At 36.9% G+C, this 25,594-nt stretch overlaps 1 protein-coding gene across 1 annotated transcript in view; it reads right to left on the bottom strand.

The window, feature by feature from the left end:
• Positions 1-1,586: 1,586 nt before the first annotated feature.
• The window catches only part of ARFGAP3 (ADP ribosylation factor GTPase activating protein 3), a 37,975-nt gene continuing 13,967 nt past the window's right edge, over positions 1,587-25,594 (bottom strand). The window contains exons 6-16 of the mRNA XM_063356825.1: positions 24,066-24,147; positions 23,616-23,672; positions 21,267-21,313; positions 19,286-19,431; positions 18,454-18,579; positions 17,746-17,868; positions 11,880-12,017; positions 10,530-10,653; positions 9,503-9,593; positions 5,594-5,715; positions 1,587-4,893 (exon numbers count right to left, since the gene is read on the bottom strand). Of these exons, the coding sequence (XP_063212895.1) occupies positions 4,876-4,893; positions 5,594-5,715; positions 9,503-9,593; positions 10,530-10,653; positions 11,880-12,017; positions 17,746-17,868; positions 18,454-18,579; positions 19,286-19,431; positions 21,267-21,313; positions 23,616-23,672; positions 24,066-24,147 (1,074 nt within the window). The 3' untranslated portion in view covers positions 1,587-4,875. The remainder of the gene's footprint in view (positions 4,894-5,593; positions 5,716-9,502; positions 9,594-10,529; positions 10,654-11,879; positions 12,018-17,745; positions 17,869-18,453; positions 18,580-19,285; positions 19,432-21,266; positions 21,314-23,615; positions 23,673-24,065; positions 24,148-25,594) is intronic.

Here is a 25,594-nt window from a genome sequence, read left to right as displayed (position 1 = left end):
TCAGCACCTTTCCTCTCTACGTGCCAAACCTCTGAAGCACTGGGCAGAGGTTAAGTAATGGATGGCAGCACATTCATCAGTATAATTTAATTCTGGAATATATATAATTTCTGATCGAGCTGTTTTGCTAGCAATCTTCACATCCACAAAGCACTGCACCTTGTTCATATCCCTAAGGATTTTGTCCCCTTAATCATCACAGAAACAGAAACTAAGAGAAAACCACATCAATTTATAAACACAGATATAAACGCTGGTTTGTACTGATTGGTTCATGAGTTGATGAACTAATAAAGCATTTGACTTACAAACTTCAGACTGCATGATCCTCTGTTCTCATGCTACCGAATCCTGCAGTGTTGGGATGGGAACATGGGAACATTATCAAACCTGCCTCCTGCATACCCAAATCTGCACATTGTCTCATGGACACTTCTGCTGTATGCTTTCTCAAACCAGCCTGTCAACAACATAATTATTTTCTCCACCCTTCACCAAGGAAAGCCACAGCTCTTCCATAACAATCTCCCAGTTAAGAGAAAATGTAGGAGTCCTTGCTGTAAACATACAGAGCATCAGTACAAATGGTGGGGTGTAGATATCCATATTGCTCAATGTGCAGCAGCTCCACAGATGCCCTTGTGTTTGTGACTGATGATGCAGCACTACAGGAGACCCACACCTTCTGATGTCACAGCCAGCAACCAGGCAAGGTATGCTAAGAATTCTCTTGTGGCAGCAGATGCCCATAATTAGGCAACTGATTTGAACTCCAGTTAGCTAGGATACCGAAATATCTACCTTTAAGATCAAAACCTGCACTTAGAGACAACTGAAGAGAACAGAAAGGTGAGACTACCCACAAAATCCAAAGCTACAAAAGAAGAAATAAGTATTGCAGAGCTTCAGTGTGTAGCTGCGAGCCAAGCTGGAGGTGGAAGTTGCAAGTCCTCTATACTCCTTTCCTTCTTTTCTCTCTGAAAACAGGGAGGTTGTTGAAGAAGGTACACCTGTAGAGGCTTGCAAACCAGAGGCCAAACTGTTCTTCCATAGTTTGCAAACAGGATGGACACAACCCCTGACTTAACCTCCAAGCACCACAAGGCTCTTTGGATTACTTCAACAGGGCTATACTCTATTTTCACATCCTCTTGGGAAGAAAGCAATGTTGCTCACCATGTAAAGGGAAGGAAATGCCTCACAGAAATCAAAGTTGAAAAAAAACCATGAGATCATACTGCTTTGTGTTGGAGACCACATGGCTAGACTCCCTTGGAAGGTTTTAAATAGTAAACACCAAGAGCAAATTTAAACTGAAAGCACTAAAATTAGAAGTAACATATTCTGACAGTTGCACCTGATCTTGTAAGAAGACAAAGGCAGTGCTACCGTCTGTCTTTGAAGTTGTGAGCAGCAAAACAAAGGATGACTGCAATTTTTCTGCTTTGTACAACTTCAGCGACCTCCAGGTCTATAGGACACCAGTTTGACCACTATTGATTGAAGAGAATCCAGTCTCATATGCATGGGTATGCAAAAAAGCAATTAGTGTAGAAGCCCCTCAAAACCAAATCAAGTACACACCATTCTATGTGGTCTTCAGCTTCACCCTTTATTTACAGCAACAGCTAGACTTTTTTCATGCAAGAGCAGGACAAGAGCAGTGTTAAAATACACACAGGTGAAGTAACATTTACAGACTCCTGTGCTATGGAGTCACTCAGCCCACTCTTGCACTACAAAATCCTTCTAAAACAAAAAGCTTAAATCGGCATCAAAGTGGCTCTGGAATTGCCTCTCCCAGCAGTGGAACAAATGACGTGAAGCAAACCAGAATGACAGCATTGAGCATTTCCCTTTTGCAGAAAGCAAGAGAAACAGACAGACAGTAACAAGATTCCCCCCTCCACTGTTTACTCAGGGAAGGAGAGCACAGTCTCTGCATCAAAAAGTACAAGTGTCTGCATTGAATTAATGCTGGTTCTGGTGTTGTAACAACTAATTTTAAACATTTTTCTAACTCATTTTAACCCACAAAAATTAACTCTCTGAAATGTAAATGATCCCCTTTCCCCATCCCTTAGATACAGTATCCTTACTTGACTTTAAGAAGAGAAAAATTTAACTTGAATGGTTCACAGTTGCTGCTGCCGCCCTTCAGTTCCAGCTTTGAAAAAGCAAGATGTGTATCTGTAGTAAGAGAGGTAAAGTAAAGGAAGAACTGCAACAAAATGCAACTAGTGACCAATGCCAAGTTTCACTTGGAAACTTGTTGCAAAACCAGATCTAACATGTGGTTTTATCACGCATTCTAAAACCTGTGATGCTTGCAGAAGCATCAGTCATTTGCCCCTCTTACCAGAGGCTGACAAACGCATTTGAAGGCAAAAGATGAGAGAAAGGAAAAGGACACACAAGAAAGCGGGAATGCAAACCTCATTTTAGGTTTAGACTTTTTCTTACTGTGATCCAGTCCAATCATATCCTGCAGGATCAGAGGTGCCATAGCATCCTAAATTTCCAGAAGACTAGAGGAGTTAAAGCTGCCTCTTCCAGTGTACATGGCAACCTCTCCCCACCTCTACTTGATGAAACATAGTGACACCTCATGTATCTTTATCGAAGACACAAACAGGCATATTGAAGGTCAAGAGTTATTCATCCAGCCATTACAGCAAGAGATCTTCAAGACAATGTATTAGTGGTACACAGGTTGCCACAGAGAATCTGCAACAACAAATCCAATTTATGTTGAACTGCACAATATTCCTGAAAATATTGCATTGTTGTTCACCCGTAAAAGAACTTTGTGGTGTAATCTTCAGACTGCAGCAAAGAGGAAAAAGCTTATACATCTGCTAGAGAGTTGCACGTATTTTATGGTATTTAAGATAACCCCATAGTTGTTTTCCCTCCAAGAATTTCTTCTTATTTTGTACTAAAAATATCATTTTTTTCATATTTTTCCATCTGTGAGTGGTTTGCTGTATTACAATGATGCACAAAAATTACACACAATTATTTCAGTGTAGGCGATCTCACTTACATTGTTATTTATGAGAAATCACAAGAAGGGACAGAACTACCTTTTGTTATACTCCAATGCCTTAATTTAAGCAACTGCATCCATACATAAATGTCTAAATACGCAGCCTAGTTATCAGAGGAGCAGGTCTTCTGCAAGGTCTATTGCAACTCTGAAAATCAGACCACTTATTACTTGTAATAAATTTACTACTGTGTGTAGACTGAACTGAAAGACTAGTTTGAAAACTGAGAATCGTTACCTGAAATTACAGAAAACCAAAGCAAGCCCTGATCAGTAACATTTTCTTGTTATATGAGCAAAATCCTCTCTGTAGGGTGGGAAAGGAAAAAAGGAAAAAACAAAGCAAGTCTTCTATTGTAAAGCTCTACAGTTAAGCAGGAAAAATGCTCATCTACTCTCAAAAATGAAAGATCATTTTTGGATTAATAAATTTAAACACAACAGCCATGAGAGAAAATTACCAGAAGTAAGAGTTAGATGCAAAAGGCAGCTAGAAATTAAAAAACAAATACAGCTATACTATATTAACTGTATTTCACCACAGTATTTTAATACAGTAGCCTATTTTTCTATCCCAGCCTGTTTTGATTTTTAAATCACTGTAGCAATTTAATGAGAAAGCTAGTTTCACTAATTGAAATGAAAGGCTAATTTTACCAGGTCATTGTACAGACAGAATACAGACGGCAGTATTTAGAAAGCTGGAGACTAGTGTCTGCACATAGAAATTTAATTAAAATATGAGTTTATATCAACTGTTTTTATTAGATATCAGCAGTTTACAAATTTGAATTAAGAAATAAAGTTACAGAACAGAATTAACTTGAGCTCATTCTTGGTTGTGAGGGTTTTTTCTTCACTCATAATTGTTTTTATACAGGATATCATGAACAATCAATTCTAGACTGTCTAAAACACAGCCACACTATATTTCTTCATTCAACATTGCATAAGTTATCAAAAAGCTACGATTGTTCTAAACATTTTTAACAAGTATTTAATTAACTGCACTATTAGGCCCTTTATATATTTTAGGTTTTTTTCAATTTGTACACAATACAGATTTTTAAAAAGCACTTAAGGATTCTATATTGCAATTTTTTTTTAATTTTCAAAATTAGGAATAAATAGATTGTTCCCATGACAAGATGAAATCCACTATTCAATATACCATGTGTCTTGTCTTCTCCATACCTCACATCTAAACATACAATTTTCTAGCAGGAATACTGTTTTAAAATACCAATTCCCCATCATTTTAATGCACATCAATTTATGACTGCAAGAGCTTCTACTTCCTGATAAGAGCAGGTTTAACTTAGTTCTATATGTGGCTACAGTCCACTAAATACCACCTCAGTAAATGCTTAATTTAAATCTTCTCCATAGCTCGTAAAACTGTCATAAGACAAGTTATGTCTGGTGAGTAAGGATGCAACTGCACACAGGTTTCTATTAGGAAGCCTCATTTCCAATGTATGGTTCATCCTTCTTTCTCCTTCATGCCTCACAGCCAAAACCAGTAATAAAATAAACTTCCAACATCTAAAATTAAGGTCGCTAAGAAACAGGAGACTGTAAAGGGGAGTAAAAAAAAGAAAAGCATATGCAATGTAACAAGTTGCTACAAGATTTCCGCTCTGTAAAGATAAAGAGCAGTAAGAAGAGGCTGAGCCAGAAAGCTGCACAAGTAAACAAATATGCTGGGACATTTAAAAACATCAACAGTCTTAAGGCAACCTTCATTCGAATCAGCAATATGATTACTTGTATATCTGAAGAAAAATCCTTCTTTAAGGTACTTAATTATGTTGATACAAAAGACATTATGAACCATACCGATCCTAGAAAAGTAAAAAAAAAAAAAAGACAGAGTTTGTTTTCCATTGAAAGAAATTAATTTTACTTACATTTATAAAATAAATAGTAGTTTAATTCATAAAGACTTAAAGAAAATTGACCAGCATTTCCAAGAACTGAAGTTTATGGTTAAACTCCAGGATAATTAGGCTGATTTTCAAACATCTGGCACCTCTCACTACCTCATACAGGAAATGCAAACTAACTGGAGTATGATGCATGTTTCACACTGTTGAGACCAAGATGTCTTAATTTTGTGCACAAACATGGATCAAAGGTATTACTGTCAAGTCAATTAAAGAGCCAATACAAGAGCGGGGCTAGACGATTTCTATAGGTCCCTTCCAACTGAACTATTCTATTCTGAGTTATGAACTATTACTACTTTAAAAATAAAGTGACAACAAATAACTTCCATGATGGATTTTTTGTTTCAGTTGTAAGACAAGATATAAACTATAAAAGGAAAAAGATGAAAAAGATATTCTAAGGAAGGTGAGCTATCAGCTACAGGTTTATTTTTAAAAAGATAAAAGATCTACTGTCTACCATGAGAGGCCTACAAAGCTCAAAACCAAATTCATTCTTTTCTCCCTAAAGATGATTCAATGGCAAGATCCATATACTAAATTTCTACAAAAGGACTTAAACTGATGCTTAATAGCCTGTAATATTTTCACTAACCTGTATAGTTGTCATGACTCCATTAGCAAGTACGGAAAGTTTTCCAGCCACGGATTTCACTCCTTGTTTAAACTGAGCTACATCAGGAGCTGAAGGCAAGACATTTGTAATATTGTAGCTGCCTAAAAGAACACACACACACAAAAGAAGACAACAGAATTTTATATTAAAAGTAGACTTTTTTCCCCCTGAAATACAATATACTACTAGAAGCATAAAAGACTAATGTCTGATTAACACTGTAAAAAACACTAGACAGATCTCAAATTTCTTGAATGCATCTTCGTTTTACATTTTTTTCAGATGTTCATAATTCCACACAGTGTCATCTTCTACACTTTGTATCCCCAGCTGAGCAATAAATGTTTGAATAAGAGATAATTTATTCTGCACTTTCAATCTGTTGCAATGTTATTTGTCTTGTATCATAAACAGCTGTTATTACCTTGCAGTTTAAAGACGAATGCACCTCAGCGGTGGCTGAAGTGATGAACCCTATTTGTGCGCGTGCATAGGTATGCTTTGCATGCTGTATATACACACATATTTTGCATTACTACATCTGAGGCTTGGAAAATTCTATAGAAATTATAGTAAAAGTTTTAAAACTCCAAAACAAAGCTGGCAATCCACTCTTACTTGAAGTCAATATAGTTCAGCCAGTAAGTGTTAGCTCTACTGCTATTATGAAAAGTATAGGCCTAAAGGAAACAGGAATCAAAAGATGTTTCAAAACTCACTGCATGATAAGCAAGTTTTTAGCATTAACATGCTAACAATTACAATCACCCACTCATTTGCAAAAACAATTACTGGCATACCTTTATATTAAATACCTGATACTGTAAAAGGCACAAATGGCAGTAAAACAGCATCACAGAACTATGATCTTGGGAATAAATGGGGCTCCTGAGAGGAAGCATTCCAAAACAGACCATTTTCAAAACAGGGACTGCAATCTGTAGCCTTAATTTAGGCACGTAACCAACTGATAGGCATGGCCAGTCGGGACACAACTTGCGAGCAGTTACTGAACCTCGGACAAACTCATCCAGCCGCAGACTCCACAACCTGCACAACTGTAACACCCTTTTGACAGCGGCTGCACACAGGACATTTCTACAAACTGGCAGCCCTTCCTTCTTTTCTTTTTTTTTTTTTCTTTTTTCTTTTTGAACAGGGGTGGAGGAGGAAGAGAAAGAGAACCTGCAGCCCCTCTTTTCATGGGAAATTAAAGGCACCTCCCTCATTAGCATGCCGAGACAGCCATGACCTTAGACAATTTGATTTACCTAAGTTAAGTGGCTGACTCACTGTGAGAGGTACATAGTCACATTAAGAGAGCTTCCCACTCCATTATTTAAAGCCACCTAGCAGCTGTTTCTACAATGCATGAGCACACTTGTTTATAGATTATTTTCAAAAATTCACTGTCACTGAGGCAGCCCTATTTCTGAACTGTAATTTTGACTTCCTTACAATTTGTTCAACTTATCAAATGCTTCAGCATTTTTGTTATTAAAGTAGGGTCACGGAAATAAAACTTGCAGATATAAATAACCTGAGAAAAGCTCTAAGCACTTCTAGCCACATGAAGTTTTTCGTGTTTTTCTGGTTATGTGTGGCCATCTGAAAAACTTCTTGTCAATGAAACAGGAAAGCAACTCCTTTTCTTGTGATTTCCTTCAAAAAATCAGCAACTACAAGTCAGCCATCTGACATGGCATCTTTTGTAAGCAACAGGTATGAAATAACGCAAAGTAAAAGCGTTTTCTTGCAGCCCCCTCTTTTTGGTAAATAGCTCCTACAGCATTCTATACAAAAGCAAGCATCCCAAAACTGTTCTACCCTAAAATCTCAGCAGTGCTCATAAAAACAACTTCAGATTCAAAGGACATTTTATTCTCGCAAGGATCCCAGAATTAGAGCAGTGTTTTTGTTGCCAGCCTCTGGTCTCCTGATTGCCTTTATTTTATGGACCTAATAATGGCCTTGGCAACAATTCAACACCAGACAAGCTGTCAGCGCAGTCCAAGAAGGGCCACTGTCAAAAGATAATGGGGTGGGGGGTGTAACAGAATAACATGCAGGCAAGATTCTGTAGACTGAATATAATGTGAATTTATAATACACAAACCAATAATTCCTAGTTTATTTTTTCCTCACTATTATTTTAGAGGAGTTAACAACCCACAAAATTTATCAGAAGTTTAGTCTTTAAATTTACTTGTTTGGTTACATGCCAGTCACAGAGAGTAACTAACCTCGAGTCACAGGCAGGTATTTTTCATCCCATTATGAGGAATCTCTGCATTCCCCCACAAGCCCCAAGAACCTTTCCAAGTGGTCAATGATGAATAATCATGTGTGCACAACTCGTGTACACATAGTAAACATTATATAGTTGCCTGTAAGTACCCTTATTCAGAATACAGTGAGAATTTGATCACATGCGTGTACATAGAGAGGCACTTTCATATATATATATACACACACACACAGAGATATGACATCATACAATTTGCCCCATCTTTAACTTACATTTACCTTTTCCTTGTTCATTCTCTTATTCATTACTGTGTAAAAGCCCCACACATATTACACAAATTAAAGGAAAAAAATGATTAATTCCATATACAATAATTTCTATGTAAGAAAATTAAAAGGAAACACACAAAGAAAGTACTACAGATAGATAACAAAATAATATTTATCACAATCCCATGTATACTTGAAAACATAGTTTACAAATTCAGAAAGAAATACCATTTCCCTGCGTGTGTGTTCCCCACATCTTTTTAATCACAAGTATGACACCATGCAAATATTTTACACATCTTTTCATTTTTTAATTTTTAACTTTTTTTTTTTACATTTCAATTGACTAAAATCCAGCTTAAGTAACTGTAACAGGAGTTATTCCTATACTAGCCAGTGTATTCAAAACTTGCTTTCAGGGAATCAAAACTGAACAGTCACTTTTTTTCCCCCCTTCAACTTTTCCAAAGTAAAATCAGATGCTACATACTGCTTGCTTTTCTAGCCTATTTATATAATTACTCACAGATTTCAAGTTCTTCAGTAATACTTTTTTTCCATTTCTTGAATGAAAGGGAATAAAACTCCATTGAATGAAATCCAGCTGACCAAGTCAATAAAATTTTCTAGTATTTCTTACCTTTTCTATTTCACGTTATTGCACTATCCAAAAAGGGTGTTGGAAAAAAAACCTGTGAGATTTTCAGTGGCCTAAGGGGCTACTTTTGAGTACCTAATGCTTCCTCCTTTCTGATTTGATGAACTATACTCCCCACTGTAAGGTGTTCCAACAAATATTTTAAACAGACAAACCAATTGTAAAATTTCCTTAATTGTTTAGCAAGATCAGTGTTAGAAGCAGATATCATGATGAATGGATATGCCACGCAACAGATTACATAGGAATATCAAGGCCACTAACATTTTATTAAAGATTCCTCTTAGATGCGTTATTATTATTATGACAGCTATTTTCACGTCTATGAATACATAGGTTATTTAAGGTAACTTATAAAAAAACCTGCCAGATAGTCAATTTAGGTGTTACCTCATTTGTTTTTATAAAAAAATATTACAGTTCTCCTTTGATAAAAATTATTCACAATATAGTTAGTCTATTATTTGCAACAAGTCACATAAAAACCAGTATAAAATATTGAACTTACTGAAATGAAAACACAGAACTTGAAATTTAAGATTTTTTTTTTAAATAATGACTACACTTGTTATGCTTGTTTGACCTATTAGCAATACTAGAACATACTGTACTTTGCACACTTCTTGCAGAATACCGCCGATAGTGTAACTAGAAGCAGAGTATGGGAGCGTATTCACCGCATAATACAATTTCTCACTCTGTTCAATATGTACCTGTTGGTTGTTTTTTCTGATCTTCAAACAAGTCAGCTGAACTTATAGATGAGCTTCCAGAAAATCTTTCTAGTCGAGCCCTTGCTTCATACTAGAAAAGAATTGAAAAGTATTGTAATAGTATGCTGTCATCTTTCAAGGTCATGTCAAATAATTCATGAGATTACAGGTACAGTTTCAGAACATAAAAATCCAGCTGAAGTTGACCGTTCTGAAAGCTGTTCCCATTTTGTATTTTTCACATGACTTAGACGGTGTGAGTTTGTCCTCATCTCAACCCATTTCTGAGTTGATCAAAGAGGGAAATTCACCACTGCACAACCAACAGGCCTACTCACTGCTAGATACCCTGAAAAAAGGGGATTGCTGAATAGGCAGAAGAAAACGAACTACACGACCATTAAAAACAACTACTGAAAAGTGTGAAATGCAGTGGTTGGGTACGGTAAGGAAAAAGCATGGCAGTTAACATTATGTTAACCCTTCTAATCACACGATGCTCTTAATTCAACTTTTTCTGAGTTCTTCGGGAACAGTAATGCATTGATTATATTTTTTTTTCATTACTGTTTACATTGTTAATTTTCATTAAAAATAGGGTTTTTAAAATGATCCCTCACCTCCAAAATGCAACATAATATTAATCTGTTTTTTATTCCTATGCTGATTCAATTACATGTCATTTGTTGAACCATTTATCTGCTTGCTTAGTCTTACAATAATAATAATGTTACTACAAAAGAAGTAAGCCTTCACACAGCATCAGGCTGATTCTTTCAAAAATAAAGACTCCTGAATAATAGCCTACCAATTCTATCAGAGAGGAATGATGTTGGAGGTAAGTTCCTATGTGCACCTGCAACTTGTACGTTTCTATCAAACAAATATTCAAGAGGACGTAATTCTATAAACTTATTAATTCTACCAATTTCAACTATTTATTGCCTTCTCTTTATACAAGAACATCATATTTATAGTCAAAGAATATTTTAACGCTCAAAAATATTTATCACTGCTTTCTACTTACATCAGCATGATCTTGCCTTCCAAAATACATGTCTGATGAAATTGCTTTTACGTTGCCAAATTTTTTTTGTGCCTCATCTGTGTTTAAAGATGGTTCATATTCAGGCTTACGACGAGATGTAGGCCTAAAAGAAAAACAAACTGCATTAGTGAGCGTAATTTTTATTTATATCATGGTAGAATGCAATAAATCAAACAACAAGCACTATCATCTTTGTTTTGTGAAGCCTAAAATTATAATTGTGATTTATTGTTTTTAATAAAAATTAAATCACTATGAACCCAGGATAAAGAAATTCAGATAACTAAGTGGATAATAGCAGCAAATAAAATTCCAGTGACAGTTTTACAAGATGGTGAATATATAGTATTTCAAATTCATTAATCCTGTATCTTTATTTTCAGAGTTCATTTAAAAAGCAAGCCAAAATTATGTCAACAAGGATAGAATATTTCTATAAAACCTCAAAAAAACCAAAACACAATGTCAGTTAAATTCAGATTTAAACTAATAGTACAAAAAGGTTCACCATCTTTTGAACTGTAACTGCCTTCTACCTCAAATGTACATATTCAACACTTGCCTTTTTTCTCCCTTTTTTTTAAAAAAAAAAAAATGTACTCAAATAAGGAAGTAATTTCGTTATGGACATGAACTCCTATTTTTTGTAATATGAATCACTGGTCCAGTCTTCAGGAAACAAGAGAACATGCTTGTGTTCAGAAAAAGAAAGAAGTGGTACTTAAGTGCACAAACTGTACTGTGCAGGTAAACGGATAATAATAACTGAAGCAGAAAACAACAACCAAGCACACAAAACCCCATGTTCTTACATTTTGCACTTGATTACAAAGACAAAAACACACTTGTTAGAGAAGAAATATATTCCTTTTTTTTTCAACATCACAACAATTAGACCTGTTGTTTTTGCAAGTATCTTCAATACCTTCACCCGAAAGCTGAGTACCCTACAGCTTCATTCATTTGGTAACTGGGTTCATTACACAATAAACAAAGCAAGTAAAGCAAACATGCTCTCAGAACAGTGTAAATATTTGTTTTTCTCGCCATGTCTTTTATCTATTTTTTTGCTGAAATGCTTTGGAAATTACCTCCAACACATATACTCAACAGCACTAAGCAAAACAGTGCTTAATATGTAAATAACTAAACAGGAAATTCAGCTTGCAAAAGAAATTCAGCAAGGAAGTCTCTTGACTACTGCTGAAAGTTATGGCCAAATTTTCTCTCTAGACTGAAAAAAATCCCACTACTATGACCAGGACTCAAATCATATTAACAAGCTTGGGCCTGTTATACAAAAAAATCAGTAAGGTTTTCTTTGTATACCTGTCTGAAAATCCTGTACTTTTTGAAGTTAACATTACATCAACATCTCTACTGTTATTTTCTTTCTTCCTAAAAGAATCCGTAGTGTCATCCCATTTAGAGAAAGTACTGCTCCTCAAATCTGAAGAATCATAGTACCTAAAATAAAAGAAGAAAAAAAAGTATTGAAAAAGCAGGAACTTTATATTGTTAAATAAATATTACTTTAATAATTGTTCACTAGCAACTAAGTTTTCAGCACAACAGTATCTGTCAGTGAATAACTTGGATTTCATGATATTGGTTAGAAGCTTTCTGCAGTTGAATCCAATGGATTTTTGTTTTTTTGCACGCATATTTAACCAAATGAAAAGTTTTGCCTTTCTTTAGGCTGGATATGGTCATGAATGCAGTGGACTGCCTGAAAGATCGTGTCACATCAAAAACAGCAGAGCAAAGTTCTCATTACTTCAAAGTATTATTTCTTCAGCGTCAGACAAAGTGTTGGAAAGAACACTGTCAAGATACCTGGCTGGTTTAAGAGCTTCAGGAGCTAAGAAAACTTCAGGATGGACCCTGTGAGCAAGGCATCATGATGATTATGCCCCACCCCTTGAAGTGTTCGAGGCCAGGCTGGACAGGGGCTTTGAGCAACCTGGTGTAGTGGGAGGTGTCCCTGTCCGTGGCAGTGGGGTTGGAACTACATGATCTTCAAGGTCCCTTCCAACTCTAACCATTCTATGATCCTACAAGGTACGGTGGTCTGCTTGTAAAGGCTTGGTCCTAAGAAACCAGCTATGAAAAAAGCCACCACGACTTTCAAGCCACTTTGAACACTCCAGAGTGCCATGAGCACCTAACCCATGGTATCCAATCATGCTGTGGTTTCACACAGGGCAAATTTTTGAACTAACGGGCTGACAGAGGCTAATCTCACAGTTCCATATGAGTCAATCTATAAGCTACACAACCAGAGAATCTGCTCCTATTTTCCAAGGCATCAACAAACATAGTTCAGAGCAGTAAGGAAAGCTTTTGTCTCTGGTTTTGGATGTATTTTTTAATACAAATATTAGTATTAAATACCTCTGACCTTTGTAACATCTTTTATTAAAACAATGCTAAATAACATATCTCTTAAAAGGGTGCCTTAATTTAATAAGACAATCTTCTCTGGCATACTAAAACTACAGAGAAAACAAAAAAAAAAAAGCAAAAAAAAAAGCAGCATGTTATCTTGACCTTTTCCCCTTTGATTATCTACACATATCTAAACTTATATGGAAAATACTGGAAATAGACCCCAACTATTAAAATGCCAAAGATTAAAAATTTCCCTTTGTGGTTAAGTAAATTTTCTTAAAGTTTGGATATGACCAGGATAGGGTGTAAGATGATCAAAACGACAGGAACGTAGCAGAACGGAATCATTCAAAAGAACAAGCACAGGATATTAACGTCCGCACCTGTATTTTGTGAAAAGTACCTTTAAGAAAAACACTCTCCATGTTTGTGTTATGAATAGTCAGGACACTGTTTTTGCAGTTTATGAGAAATGTGACACCTTCAGCAGCAAAGTCTCCCACCTCTGCGTATATAAGATAGCATGGACAGATCCGGAATTAACTTCTATAAAAAGCAGGAATCTCTCCCCCTTTCTTCTGACAGACAAAGGGAAGTGCGTTTAGTGCTCTGAGCAAAGGAGACTCACTGCAATGCAATCTTCATCTTCACAGTATCAACCCACAGAGTAGATGTTACACCCAGTAGATTTACTGATGAATGAGGCTTTTTACCCCCTCCACCTTTTAGATACAGGTGAGAAATCCAAAGTAAGAGTCATAGATGAAAGCTGAAAAGAAAGGAAAAACACAGTATCTACTTTTTGGGGCAGATCACTACACTAATTCAATCTTTCACTGTTCCTGTGAGTTTAGGTTGTTTTCAGTGCAACATCAAGCGTAAAATAAATAAAAGGAAAGCAGAAACTCCCAAACAAGAATGGAACACCACCAGAGAGTAGCTGGTATTCCAAATTTCTTCATTCAGCTGCCTCTCTCCCTTACACCAGCTTAGAAATATGGCAAGGCACTACATGCTTTCCTACAGCCAGAGTCATTTTGTTTTCGCCTAACTTTCGAGTTTCTATATCATATGTTCTTATGGTAGCAGAGTGTAGAAGCACAGTTGTTCTGTATTGGGTTGGAGCAGAGCCATCTTTCTTTTCAGTGACAGAGGCTCTTGCTTGTTGCTGTGGCAATCAGGGTCAGCTGACTTGTTGTTTGCCCTGTGGAAAGGTTACACCTGTGGACAGGTCAGGTAACCCCAACTGACTAATAGGGTATTCCAACCCATCTGCCATGCTCAGTATAAAAGCTGAGGGATCAAAGGGGTCAGGCTGGCTCCCCTCCAAGGGCTTTTCTTCTTTGGATTTTCTCTAGTGGGTTATTCTTCAATGACTGACGTCTGAGGAGGACCCTGTCAGCTCATCTGCCTTTTGATCCCGGTCACCGTGTTCCAGTTCCTGTTTGTCACTGAGTCCAGTCGGGAACTTTCCCAGTGCCTGCCAGTGACATCTTCCTAGGAACTTGATCTGGTTTTGTATATGTTTATTTATATTATATCTATTTCATTACATACTTTTTCATTTTATTATTAATTTTTCATTAGTTTAGTTTTTTCTAAACTCACAAATCTCTTTATCTCTCTTCTTCCTCTCCTTAGAGTGAGAGTTGGGGGAGAGTATCTGTTATCTTGTCATTGGCCAATCTGGCCCACACCATGACAGATTTATTGATGCCCAATGTGGGGCATGAGCTTCCAGTTTTCTCAGGGAATGTCATTCCTAAGCAAAATGTTATATTGTGCCTTTAGAGAACATTGTTTGAAGTTAACAGATACAATGCTGCTGAATGTGGTAAATAAGTTGCATGGTTTACTTGCTCTTTGTATTTGTATGCAGTGGTTTAAATGTGCTATTTTTGTATGGTTTGTCATTCAGATGTATAATATGGTTACTTGGATAATGGCTATACCTGTATATTTCAGGCATCACATGATGGATTTTATTACTAATTACACTTTTGGTTTCACCTGGGAAAGGTTTAATCTTGCCCTTCAATGCTTATGTCAAAGAGCTAGGGGATGGAAACCTTTTGGGCTGCTTAGAAAATGAATGTTACTTTCAAAAGATTGTGATTTTGTTGCTTCTTCTCCTGAATATGTTGCAGGAGTGGGCATTGTGTTACATGTGTTGCTGCTACTCATATCCCACAGGCCAATTCAGAGCTGGCACAGATACAAACCACTGCCCAAGCTACCTCCCTATCAGCACCAGCTGCTGCTGTCACTACTTCAGCTGCTTCAACAATGAGTACTGCTGGTACTCAAACTCCAACAGAAGCAGTACAAGTTGCCCTGTTTACCAGGAAGCATAAAACAAGATCAACTTGTTCCCCTGCCCCTTACCATAAAGGCCAGCAGAAGCCAGGTAGCATGGGAGAGTTCTTCTGGCAAAGATGAAGGAAAGGGTCCTGCTAAGGCAGCATCAATGCAGGAGGACTCAGATGTAGAGATAACTGTTAAATCCTTCTCTATAAAGGATTTGAGAAACACGAGGAAGGACTTTAGTCCTCAAGAAGGGGAGACACTTATCTCCTGGTTGCTCCAATGCTGGGATAATGGAGCTGCTTCCATAGACTTAGAAGCCAAGCAATTGGGAAACCTGACCAGAGATGGAGGTATTGCTAAAGTGATTGGGAGAAAAATCAAACACACTCAGTCTCTAGAGGTGACTGCTATCAGCTGTAAAGGGCAGGTATCCCTTCAAGGATGATATCAAATGCCATCCAAGTAAGCGGACAAGCATGGAAAAAGGTATCAAGTACTTGAGGGAACTGGCTGTGCGAGAGGTGATTTATGGTGACTGGTAAGTGAATGTAGACCCTGATGAAATGCCATGCAAACAATCTTTGCTAAGAAAATTTGTGCGGAGCGCACCATCAATGTATTCCCATACATTGTCAACAATGGTTTGGGAAGGATCCAATATTGATGCACCAACTGTAAAGGAAGTAGGTAATAGGGTATGCCAGTATGAAGACAGCCGCTCTCGTCCCCTCACTGTAGCAGCTGTGGAAAAAATGGCTGAGACAATGAGTAAGAAAATAGCCAAGCAAAACGAGAAAACTGATAAACTTTCTCATGAACTGCTTGAAAAACTGTCTGAGAAGGGGAAAGAATCCCACTCTTCCCCTCAACAGACCCATGTCTCGGTCATTAAGAAAAAACACCCTCCTACAAAACAGATTCAAGAGAAACAGGACCCGCTTAGAGATTTCCTGTGGCTTTGTGTCTGCAATTATGGAGAGGATATGAGTAAATGAGATTTAAAAAAAAACCCCAGAAATACACTGGTCCTACAACCATGAGTGCTTGAGTTGCAAGGTAAAGGAGATGGAAGAAAGAATTCTTCCAGCAGGAGGGTGGCTGTTCCAACCCATCGTAAGCAGTTCTCCAGTCCAATAGAAGCTCATCTGCTAATCGTAGATGGTGTCCTCAGCATTAGAGGTGCCCTGCCTCCAGCCACGAGGAGGAAAGGGATAACAGAGTTTATTGGACTGTGTGGTTCTAATATCCAGCATGATTATTTTGCTTTTGGGCATATATTAAGATGATATTTAAATTACTTAACCTCTATTTCAAAGTCACATTTTGGAATAAAGGATAACAACCACCTTACCACGTCCAAAAAAAATGACTTTATACTTTCTTTAAAGAGAATGAATTTGTGCACCATCTCCAATTAGATTCTACTATTGCTATAACTAGAAGAGCAAGAGCTGTGAACAGCTAGGTTACAATTATCTTCTAATTATTGAACCAAAACAGATTTAAATGCCTCTTCCATTAATCCTTTGCATGCTAGTAGGGTTATGAATAATTTGAGAGCAGTAACAGTTCTTTTCAAGGAACAAATAGAGAAGCACTGAAATGATAGTTTTATTTTACAAGACTGCTGCCAGTTTACTTGGTACCATATTTGCATTTCTGCCACCAGTGATTGCACTACCAAGTAATGACACAAAAGGCTTGCTGGTTTTATTTGCCTGTCTACAAGTAATTAGGTACAATTTTTTATGTTTCTGTGGTACCAATCCAATAAAGGCAGTTTATAAAAGCAACACCTGTTTCTATCTATCAGTCCAGAAACACCTGTTTCATTGCAACTAGTGCCTGTAGGACTAATTCTTCTTCTTCTCCCTCCCAACAGCAGCATTTTATAGTTTGTTTTGCATTCATGCTCTGATCAAAGATTCATCAATTATTTTATAGACTTTTATGTATTTGAACATAAAATATAAGCAAAAAAATAAGACAGCAGATGTCTACACAACACACTTAACACACAATACCTCAAAAAGATTTGTTTTTTGCATTTAGCATGCGTCCAGTTAAAAGACTGATGCAACTATAGTATACCTAGTATCAGACTCCAATCTTTGTTTAATTTTAAATTGAAAGTTGAGGACAGAACCACAAGAATGAACACAAGTCATTCCAACAAAAAACCCACTGGATTCAATATAGAGCAAATAAATGCTTATATGGCAATTGTCTGTTCAAGTAGAGACTACACGCTGAACAAGACAAAGCCTGTAAACACATAATAACCTCTCTTCTTTGTAAATACATCTGTCATTGATGTAAGGTCAACTGTTTCACAACTTTTCTGCTTCAGATATGCCCTGAAAATATGCTAGGTGTGTAAACGTGTTCAATTGTCTTCTGTTTTGATCTTTAAGTTCAAACATATTGTATATATTTAAATAAGTAACATGCGTTATATACTTCTGTGCCCACTCAAAATAAAAAGCTTATATGTTACCGTGAACTAGAAGAGAAATATGAGTCTTCTACATCGTCGGTGTACTTTTTCTTCTGCTTTGCAATTGAAGGTGTTTCCTGCTCTATTGTTTGCATATCTGAGGTGATTGAGTGAGAAATGCCACTGTCAACAGGAAGAAAATAAGTATGTAAAGAGATGACAAAGCTAACACCTTAAAAAGGAAAGAAATGAAAGCCCAAATCCAGTTTCTGAAGCTTGCTGATAAAGCCCAAGCTATACAAACATTTAAGAAAAAAGGAGGAGCAAAAAAAAAAAAAAAAGCTGTGGAAAACTGAACAGTAGTTTTCTGAAGTAGTGACAGGACTTCTGAACACACATACCATTCCAAAAATTGGAAAACACAGCAGTGTGACTTCTTCAGAGTTTTGGCTTGTAGAAGACAGAGTATACTTAAGGTTGGTACTATTTACTGAAAACATCATGGCTACTTCCCTCACAGTCAGATAATGGGGGCAAATACCCTACAGATAACCTAAATTGTAGGGTAACTCCTGTCTGGCAGGTCAGAACTTAACTCTATCAGAAGCAATCCTGCCCCTTCCCTCTGACAGATACTAGATTCTTTGATGATATTGTTTAAGTTTCCATGACACACTGCAGTATATTTTTTCGTTTCCTAAGTAAAATGAAGAATAACTACATAAAGCCACGGAGTATTTTAAATACAGTTTATAGAACTTCACATACCTTCGGGTGCTGCTAAACCCCATGCCAAGTCTCTCCAATTCACTTTTCTTCTTACCAGATAGATTAAACTTCTCTTCTTTTGTTTTAATATCAAGATCTCTGTAGGCCAACCGTAAAGATGATACACTAGAACAAAACATACAGTTAACATACAGCTGTAAAAATGCTACACCGAGTGCCTAACCCAATACTGGTAGAAAATTAACAATATATATTGTAGTGCTGTATGTTCCATGTTCACTGAAAATATTCATTATTAATTGGATTAAATTCCAACTATACGGATGGGATACCTAAAATACCCCCTGCCTCTTACCCAATAAGTACAAATAAAGCCGAATATCTGTATATTGCCTATGCTCTTAGAAAGATTGTTTTAAATAGTATTCAGTTCACCAAAACAAAATAAACTAGGTAACTGCCACAGGGTAAAGAAAGTTCAAGAGGCAAGAGTCTTCTGTTGCAATACTTAAATTTAACATATTTTAGATTTATTTCACGTTTTATTCACATGCATCAATAGAATGTCTCTTATTTTCTGTGCTAAATGAGAATAACACTAAGGTTAGTTTTAAAGATAGCATTGGGCTATTTCTATAGTAAATCATCAACCGTAGAAATATATATTTAATGGCCAAAAAAAAAAAAGGGCAATGGGGGAATTACTATTTGGCCCACCTCATGTACATTTGGTGTTTTTTTTTTTTAAAGCAATAATCAAAGTTTTATTTGCATGAGCTAGTCTCTGGTAGTATTTAAAATGTTGACAATTACTTCATTAACATGAAATTAGGCTTCATGTTTTACTGTTGTATATATAATTCATACTTACAGTGGCTCTTCCTTCTCAGTTGTCTTACTGCTATGATGTTCCTCTTGTTCCTTCATTTTATCTACAGCTTGCGCTTGTTTTTCTATCTCATTAAAGCTTTGGCTGCTCACTTTTTGTGCCCCCAATCCACCTTTTTTGGCACCAAGCTTGATTTATTAAACAACAAAAAGCAAAAGACCCAACACTGTAATTTACAGTCAACTCAAAGCAACAGCAAACACTATACTCTGTTCAGGAGCATATGCAAACAGCAATGAAAATTTGGAGCAGAGAAAATATTTTTTCGTGTTTTGACCTTCTACATACTTCTTCTAGTAACTCTTACAAATTTAGTTAGTTCTGCAGTCAAACATCCCAGGGTAATGAAACTATTATAGTTTTAATTGTTCGGAGCTTGGCACGCTCAAGTAAGTGTTGTAATATGTAGCACAACTTTAGTTTCCCAATAATCATTTTGTTGCATAGGAATAACATAATAAAATTGGTTGCAATGAAACCATTTGGTGCTCATTCACTTCAATCAAAATTTGTATTTAGAAGTGGCAAAGATTCTTCAATTCGTTTTCACAGGCAAGTGTTAGTGTGTTATCTTAAGATTATGTATTGATTTATTCATATTTTCAATAAATGCGTACATAGATATTTACTGATTCATGGTAGAAGAGCAATATACAAGTTTTCTATATATGTGTATGCACGATTAGCCTTCGCAGGTGACAAAGCATTGTAAACTTTTTTTAGATAAACACATCAGCTGAGAGGTTCCAGTTTTGCACTCATTCTTTTAAAATAATTCTATTTCTAGTTCATATTACTTCAGTAGAGGGATACATATTCTTTCACTCATCAAAGATTTTAAAAACACTTAATACTACAAATATGAATAGATAAAATGACGCCAATTCAGATGGGGGCAACAGAACTCAAATTGCTGTTCTCAGTGTCCCGTGTGTTTAATTCCTTATCTGCAACACTGCAGCAATATTAATTTTCACAGTACTCATATCTTACCCTTTTAATGCTTTAAAGTCTTCATGTAAAAGTTCTGGCCTACATACATATGGTTTTAGGCTCTGAAGCTACAGTTCACAAACTGTACACGCCCCTGTGAACCTAGTTATATTCTTCTTACTGTAAGAACTCTTCTTACGTCTTACTTACTATCTTCATAAACCATATAGAATAAGAAGTTCCTCTTGCATGTTAGGGCCCTCTAGTGGGAACAAGAAATAATAGGCTTCAATCTAAATTAACCTGCTCCAATAAATCTTCAAAATCTTTTGCCATCGAATAGCCCAGACTGAAAAGAAGTTACTCCCTGTAACGTATTGTCACCCTAATAGAATCACAGAATTGTTAGGGTTAGAAGGGACCTTAAAGATCATGTAGTTCCAACCCCCCGGCCATGGGCAGGGACACCTTCCTCTAGCCTAATATTAGGGCTATTTTCTTTGGCCTCAGGAGCCATACATTCAAAACTTAGGGGTTTTTTTTAGCTAACTTGAGCTGTCTTACTCAGATTTCAGGTTCCTTGAACCAGCATACTCAACTCTCCTCATGCCTTCTTTACACAGACCAGATGCCTAAGAAAGTGCTAAGACCCCATGTAGAAACAGGTCTGTAAACTATCTTGAAACTATCTTGAATTGAATGCAGCTGCAGGTTATCTATAAATACAGCCAAATACCATACTGCTATGTGGTATGAGATGAGGAGTGTTCCAGAAACACATATTGAATGTCTCAAACTCACCTTATATTCACAGACTATGCCACACATGCATATTTAGCATGTGTGGCATAATAGCACTCAAAAGTGCTATTGGAACTCCCTCCCTCTGTTTTCAGGATTTGCTACAAAAAGATCTCAATGCCAACTAACTTAGGTGAAAGACTGAAGAAACCCTGCAACCCAGTATCAGCAAGTGATAAGACAGACACACAATACAGATAAAAATATGCATTATTTATATAACACTTACCCCCTTCTTAGCTTGATTTGACTTCTTTTTTATGAAGGTGGTGCTCTCTGCAAGGATTGAAGGTGCATTACTTGACATACAATTTTATTAATTCCAGAACTGCAGAAGATCATTTCCACAATATCAGCCTCAATACAGTTTTTGGAATTTTTTTTTTAATGCCTTGAAGTATTACAGTTTCTACACTAAGAGACTGAGATACTAAACTGACTTACAGGGAACAAAGCTGTGAATATCTCCAAGAAAATGTGGGAAACCGTCTCTGATTGAGGATACGGTATCTCTCGCAAATACACAATAGTAATAAAATTACAGCTTAGTTTTCAGTTGTAGATACCTGCTTTTAAACAGAACAAGAATATGGTACTCGCTATTCTGAACCAGACTAGAGGTCCACCTGATCGTGCATTATTTCCAAGATGAAGGGGAGGGGAAGGAGGCCTTCTGAGGAATGTCCCAAACACTTGCAAGTACCAGGCCTTCTGCTCAAAGAACTGATGAGGCTAACATCTGCTTATCTGTTGTGTGACTCATGTGGGAGGCCTGAGGAGCACAGGATGCGCCCGGAGGTGTCTGGAGGAGGAAGTCCTATGGAGACAGGACAGCGCTGATTTTCATTGGCAAGGACAAGAGAACAGGAACCTGCGTAGTTTTTTGTTTCTTCGAAAGGCTGCTGTGCCAGATGAATGATCTTTGCCTCATTATCCGCAAAATACATACTAAAGTTGACACCCCTGTATATGCTAATGAAGATTGCTGAGATCATGCTTAACATATATGACAATAGCCCTCGTCTGTCCACCCAAATCATGCTACATGCCACCGGGGGGGTGTGGGGAACCCGAGAAGAAACTGCCCCAAACTGCCCCGTCGCAGTGGGACTGGTCGTAGCGCCCCTATGCACACACACCCTCCCACACCCCGTTGGTGGGACCAATGCACACACCCCCGCTCCCTGCCCCACCCCCCGTAGGCCAGACCAACACTGGAACCAGGACCAGTGATCTCTTCATCTCTCCCTCTCTCCTTCTGTCTCTCCTTTCCTATCCCTCTGTTTCTTTTTCTTTTCTCTTTCCTTTTAAAGTTGTTAAGTAATGCAAGGCATACCTTACCACTCGCCATAATTCACTGTACATCTGTTGTTAAGTACCACTAACCATAATTTGTTGTACATCTGTTACTAAGTAACACAAGGCGTACCTTACCACTGCCACATTTTTGTTATATACCTAATCAATTATCGTGGACCTAGTTAAGAGCCGTATTAATCACTGCAGAAATCTAATAAATATTCGTATGGACCTTGAGAGTTGTGTCATCTTAGTCATGCTGGGGACTTGCAAATCTGTCATGCCGCTCTCTTCTGAGTGGAGAGTGACACAGGCATATACAGAACAGAAATTCTTCATGTAAGATAGAGCTTGTGATGCTCAAAACAAACAAGAAAAGCACTTGTTTTATGAGAACATGTGTTAAAGATACAAATGAGAAAACCTGTAAGTGTATGCAGTTAACTATTTTTCCTAGTATCCAGCTTGCAAAAAAACCCAACCTAACAAACAAACAACAGAAAAGCCCAAATGACCAAAAGCAAACACAACCAAGTGAATATAAGAACAGTGACGAAGACCATACCTTCCTGAAGTACTGAGTTAGTCCCATTCACCACTTCTTTACTACCCCTGTGCTGCTGAGAATCAATATGTATTCTCAGAAATGTGCTCCTGCAGGCCTGCACGATGACCCTCAAAATGATAAATCACTGGTATATTTTATTCTATTCTATTCTGTTTTCCCCAACTTTTTTTTTTAAACTTGCTTATGGTATGATACACTCTTCAGTGTTAAGTAAACTAAGACTCTGGACATTATTCCAGTCTGAATATTTATGTTCAATTTTCTGAAAAGGGAGCAAAACCTACATCTAGATAGAAAGACTGACCTATTAGTACAAGATGTGTTTGCCTAGCATAAATAACAGGCCATTAATCACAACACAATGCTCTATTCCACCTATGTGCTTTAAAGGCAGAACTTAAAGCAGTCTAACAGGAGGTGCAAAACATTAATGGTCAACTTTACTAGGTGTGATACCTGTTGCTTTTAAATTCATCAGGTCAGCTAAGATAAGAGAGATAAAACCAGAACAACACTGACTAAAATTAATTTCTTAGAAGGAGTACACTGTTTAACAGAAGAAGCTGTAACACAAATTCAGATGTTTCAACTAACTCATGCAGACTGATATTAAAGTAAGTATTCCACATCTCTTTCCAGTCACATGTTCTCTGTACAAATGAGTATTTAAGTACACTATACCAGTTGCTATCTTCTGCTTACACTCATTACCTAATGCAGCTTTTGGTGATGTGCTAAGGCAATCAAGACTTGGTCCATGTACTGGTCCTAAAAGATAATGAATAACAAGGGTAAGAATATTAGAAGGCTCTTTAGAATGCTTAAAATACCAAAACTCAACTCACTGTACTGTTTGATACACCTAGTGTAATACATTACTTCTATCACAGCTTTACCAGTTACTAAAAGAGCAACAGGCACCCAAAGATTGATCTGAAGTCTTTTGATTCAAATTTTAATTTGTATCTCTATTAAACTCTATTAAAGGAACATACAGTGGCTCACATTCTAGCATAATCTGTCTAAAAGGCCCTTCCTCTCCAAAATTCTTGCGTTACTAGCATGGTTAGGTTATTTAACTATTAAAGCAGTGCAAAAAGAGCCTAAACAAAGAGACTACCAGAAAACTGCAGCTTATTGTTAACAAAGAATCAGTCATACCTTCATAGCATTCCGGAATATTTTCTGAAGTATTCTGCTGTACGGAAACTGGCTCTGATACCACCCACTGTGTATTCTTTGCCTTGAAAAAGATCACAAATTCAAAAGTGCACACAAAATAGAATACAGCAAATAAATATGAGCACTGAGCTCAAAGACTGCCTAAGCATCACTGATTAGTTAATATTGGATTCTTATGATTACAGCTTCTAGGTTTAAAACCTGTTCTCAGAAGGGCAGTTATTAAAGTTAGAAGAAATGCCTATCTTTATTAAAAGCAAGCTGGTTTCAAACCACTCCTGAGCACCTGTGTTTCCCTCTCAGGAATTTCAGTATGTTTACCATCAAAAAAAATAACAGCTATTTTAACTGTGCTTTAGATTTATTTATTGTATGCTGGCTATTGTCTTTACTCAGTAATACAGTACAGAAAATCTGTATCATTTATTTACATACAATCACCAAGTTTTCTCCCCACATTAAGCTCTTGCACTTCCAATTTTTCAACACCTAATTTGTGATTGTGAGCAGTCTTCCCAAAGTCTTCCTGATGAGTCCTCCCACTTTCCTCAGACACATCCTCTTCAACTGGCAGGTCTGTGACCTGGTCACAACAATATCAGCTTATTATTACCTTTTCCACCAGTGCTGTGCCACTGCCAATTCATGCTTATTTATTCCCTAAAACCTCAATCTCAAAACTTCCTGACATCTCTCTCAAAACATGCATACCCCAATAATCTCTTGCCCTGAGGCTGCTTGTCTCTACCCTCCTGCCTTTGCAGCTACCCAAAAAGTTTGCTGTGAAAATTTACTTTATCCTACCCATACATTCTCTTAAGAGGGTTTGTATGAAGTTCCTACTTCTCGTCCTTAACCACAGAAATATTTACAACACTTTTCTGCTTAAAGTTCTTTATCTTGCCTCAGTTTATGCTCTTCCCACTCAACTGCAAGTATTCTTCCAAGTTGCCTTTTGCAAACAGAAATACTCCATTTATTTTTCTATTATCAGGACAGATGATTTTCTGGTAAAGACACTTGACTAGAATTCACAATAACTGGGTTTTTTTGGTCTTTGCAATGAGCATTTCTGACTAATACACCAACCTCCCCAGTCTGTAAAATATAAATACTATTTCACTTTTTCAATGACATTCAAATATTGGCTGTAGTAAAAGTTCCTAAAATAAAACCAATCAATAGCAAAAAGGCTGAATTTCCCTTTAAAATGCACCATTTTCAAAACCTCACAAATAGAACAAAAAAGTTACATTTTGAAAGGTCACAACTGAATAACCAAAAGGAAAAAACACACCACTTTTCATTTAAATTACAGTTTTTTTCTTAAGTATCCCATATACATTAGAAAGTCACTAAAAAGTTACGTCATCTTTGCTGTGTTCTTTACCCCGGTGTACATACGAGCAACTTGCGTAGGTTTTTATTACTTGCTGCTTATGCACATGCACAACCATAACATCATGACAGGGGAATTAACATGCATATTAACTGGTGAAGATTTTTCA

Source organism: Chroicocephalus ridibundus, chromosome 1, assembly GCF_963924245.1.
Source record: "Chroicocephalus ridibundus chromosome 1, bChrRid1.1, whole genome shotgun sequence".
In the NCBI taxonomy this organism is placed as follows: domain Eukaryota; kingdom Metazoa; phylum Chordata; class Aves; order Charadriiformes; family Laridae; genus Chroicocephalus; species Chroicocephalus ridibundus.
The sequence above is the reverse complement of the archived record's forward strand: the minus strand, read 5'-3'. Positions and strand labels throughout refer to the sequence as shown.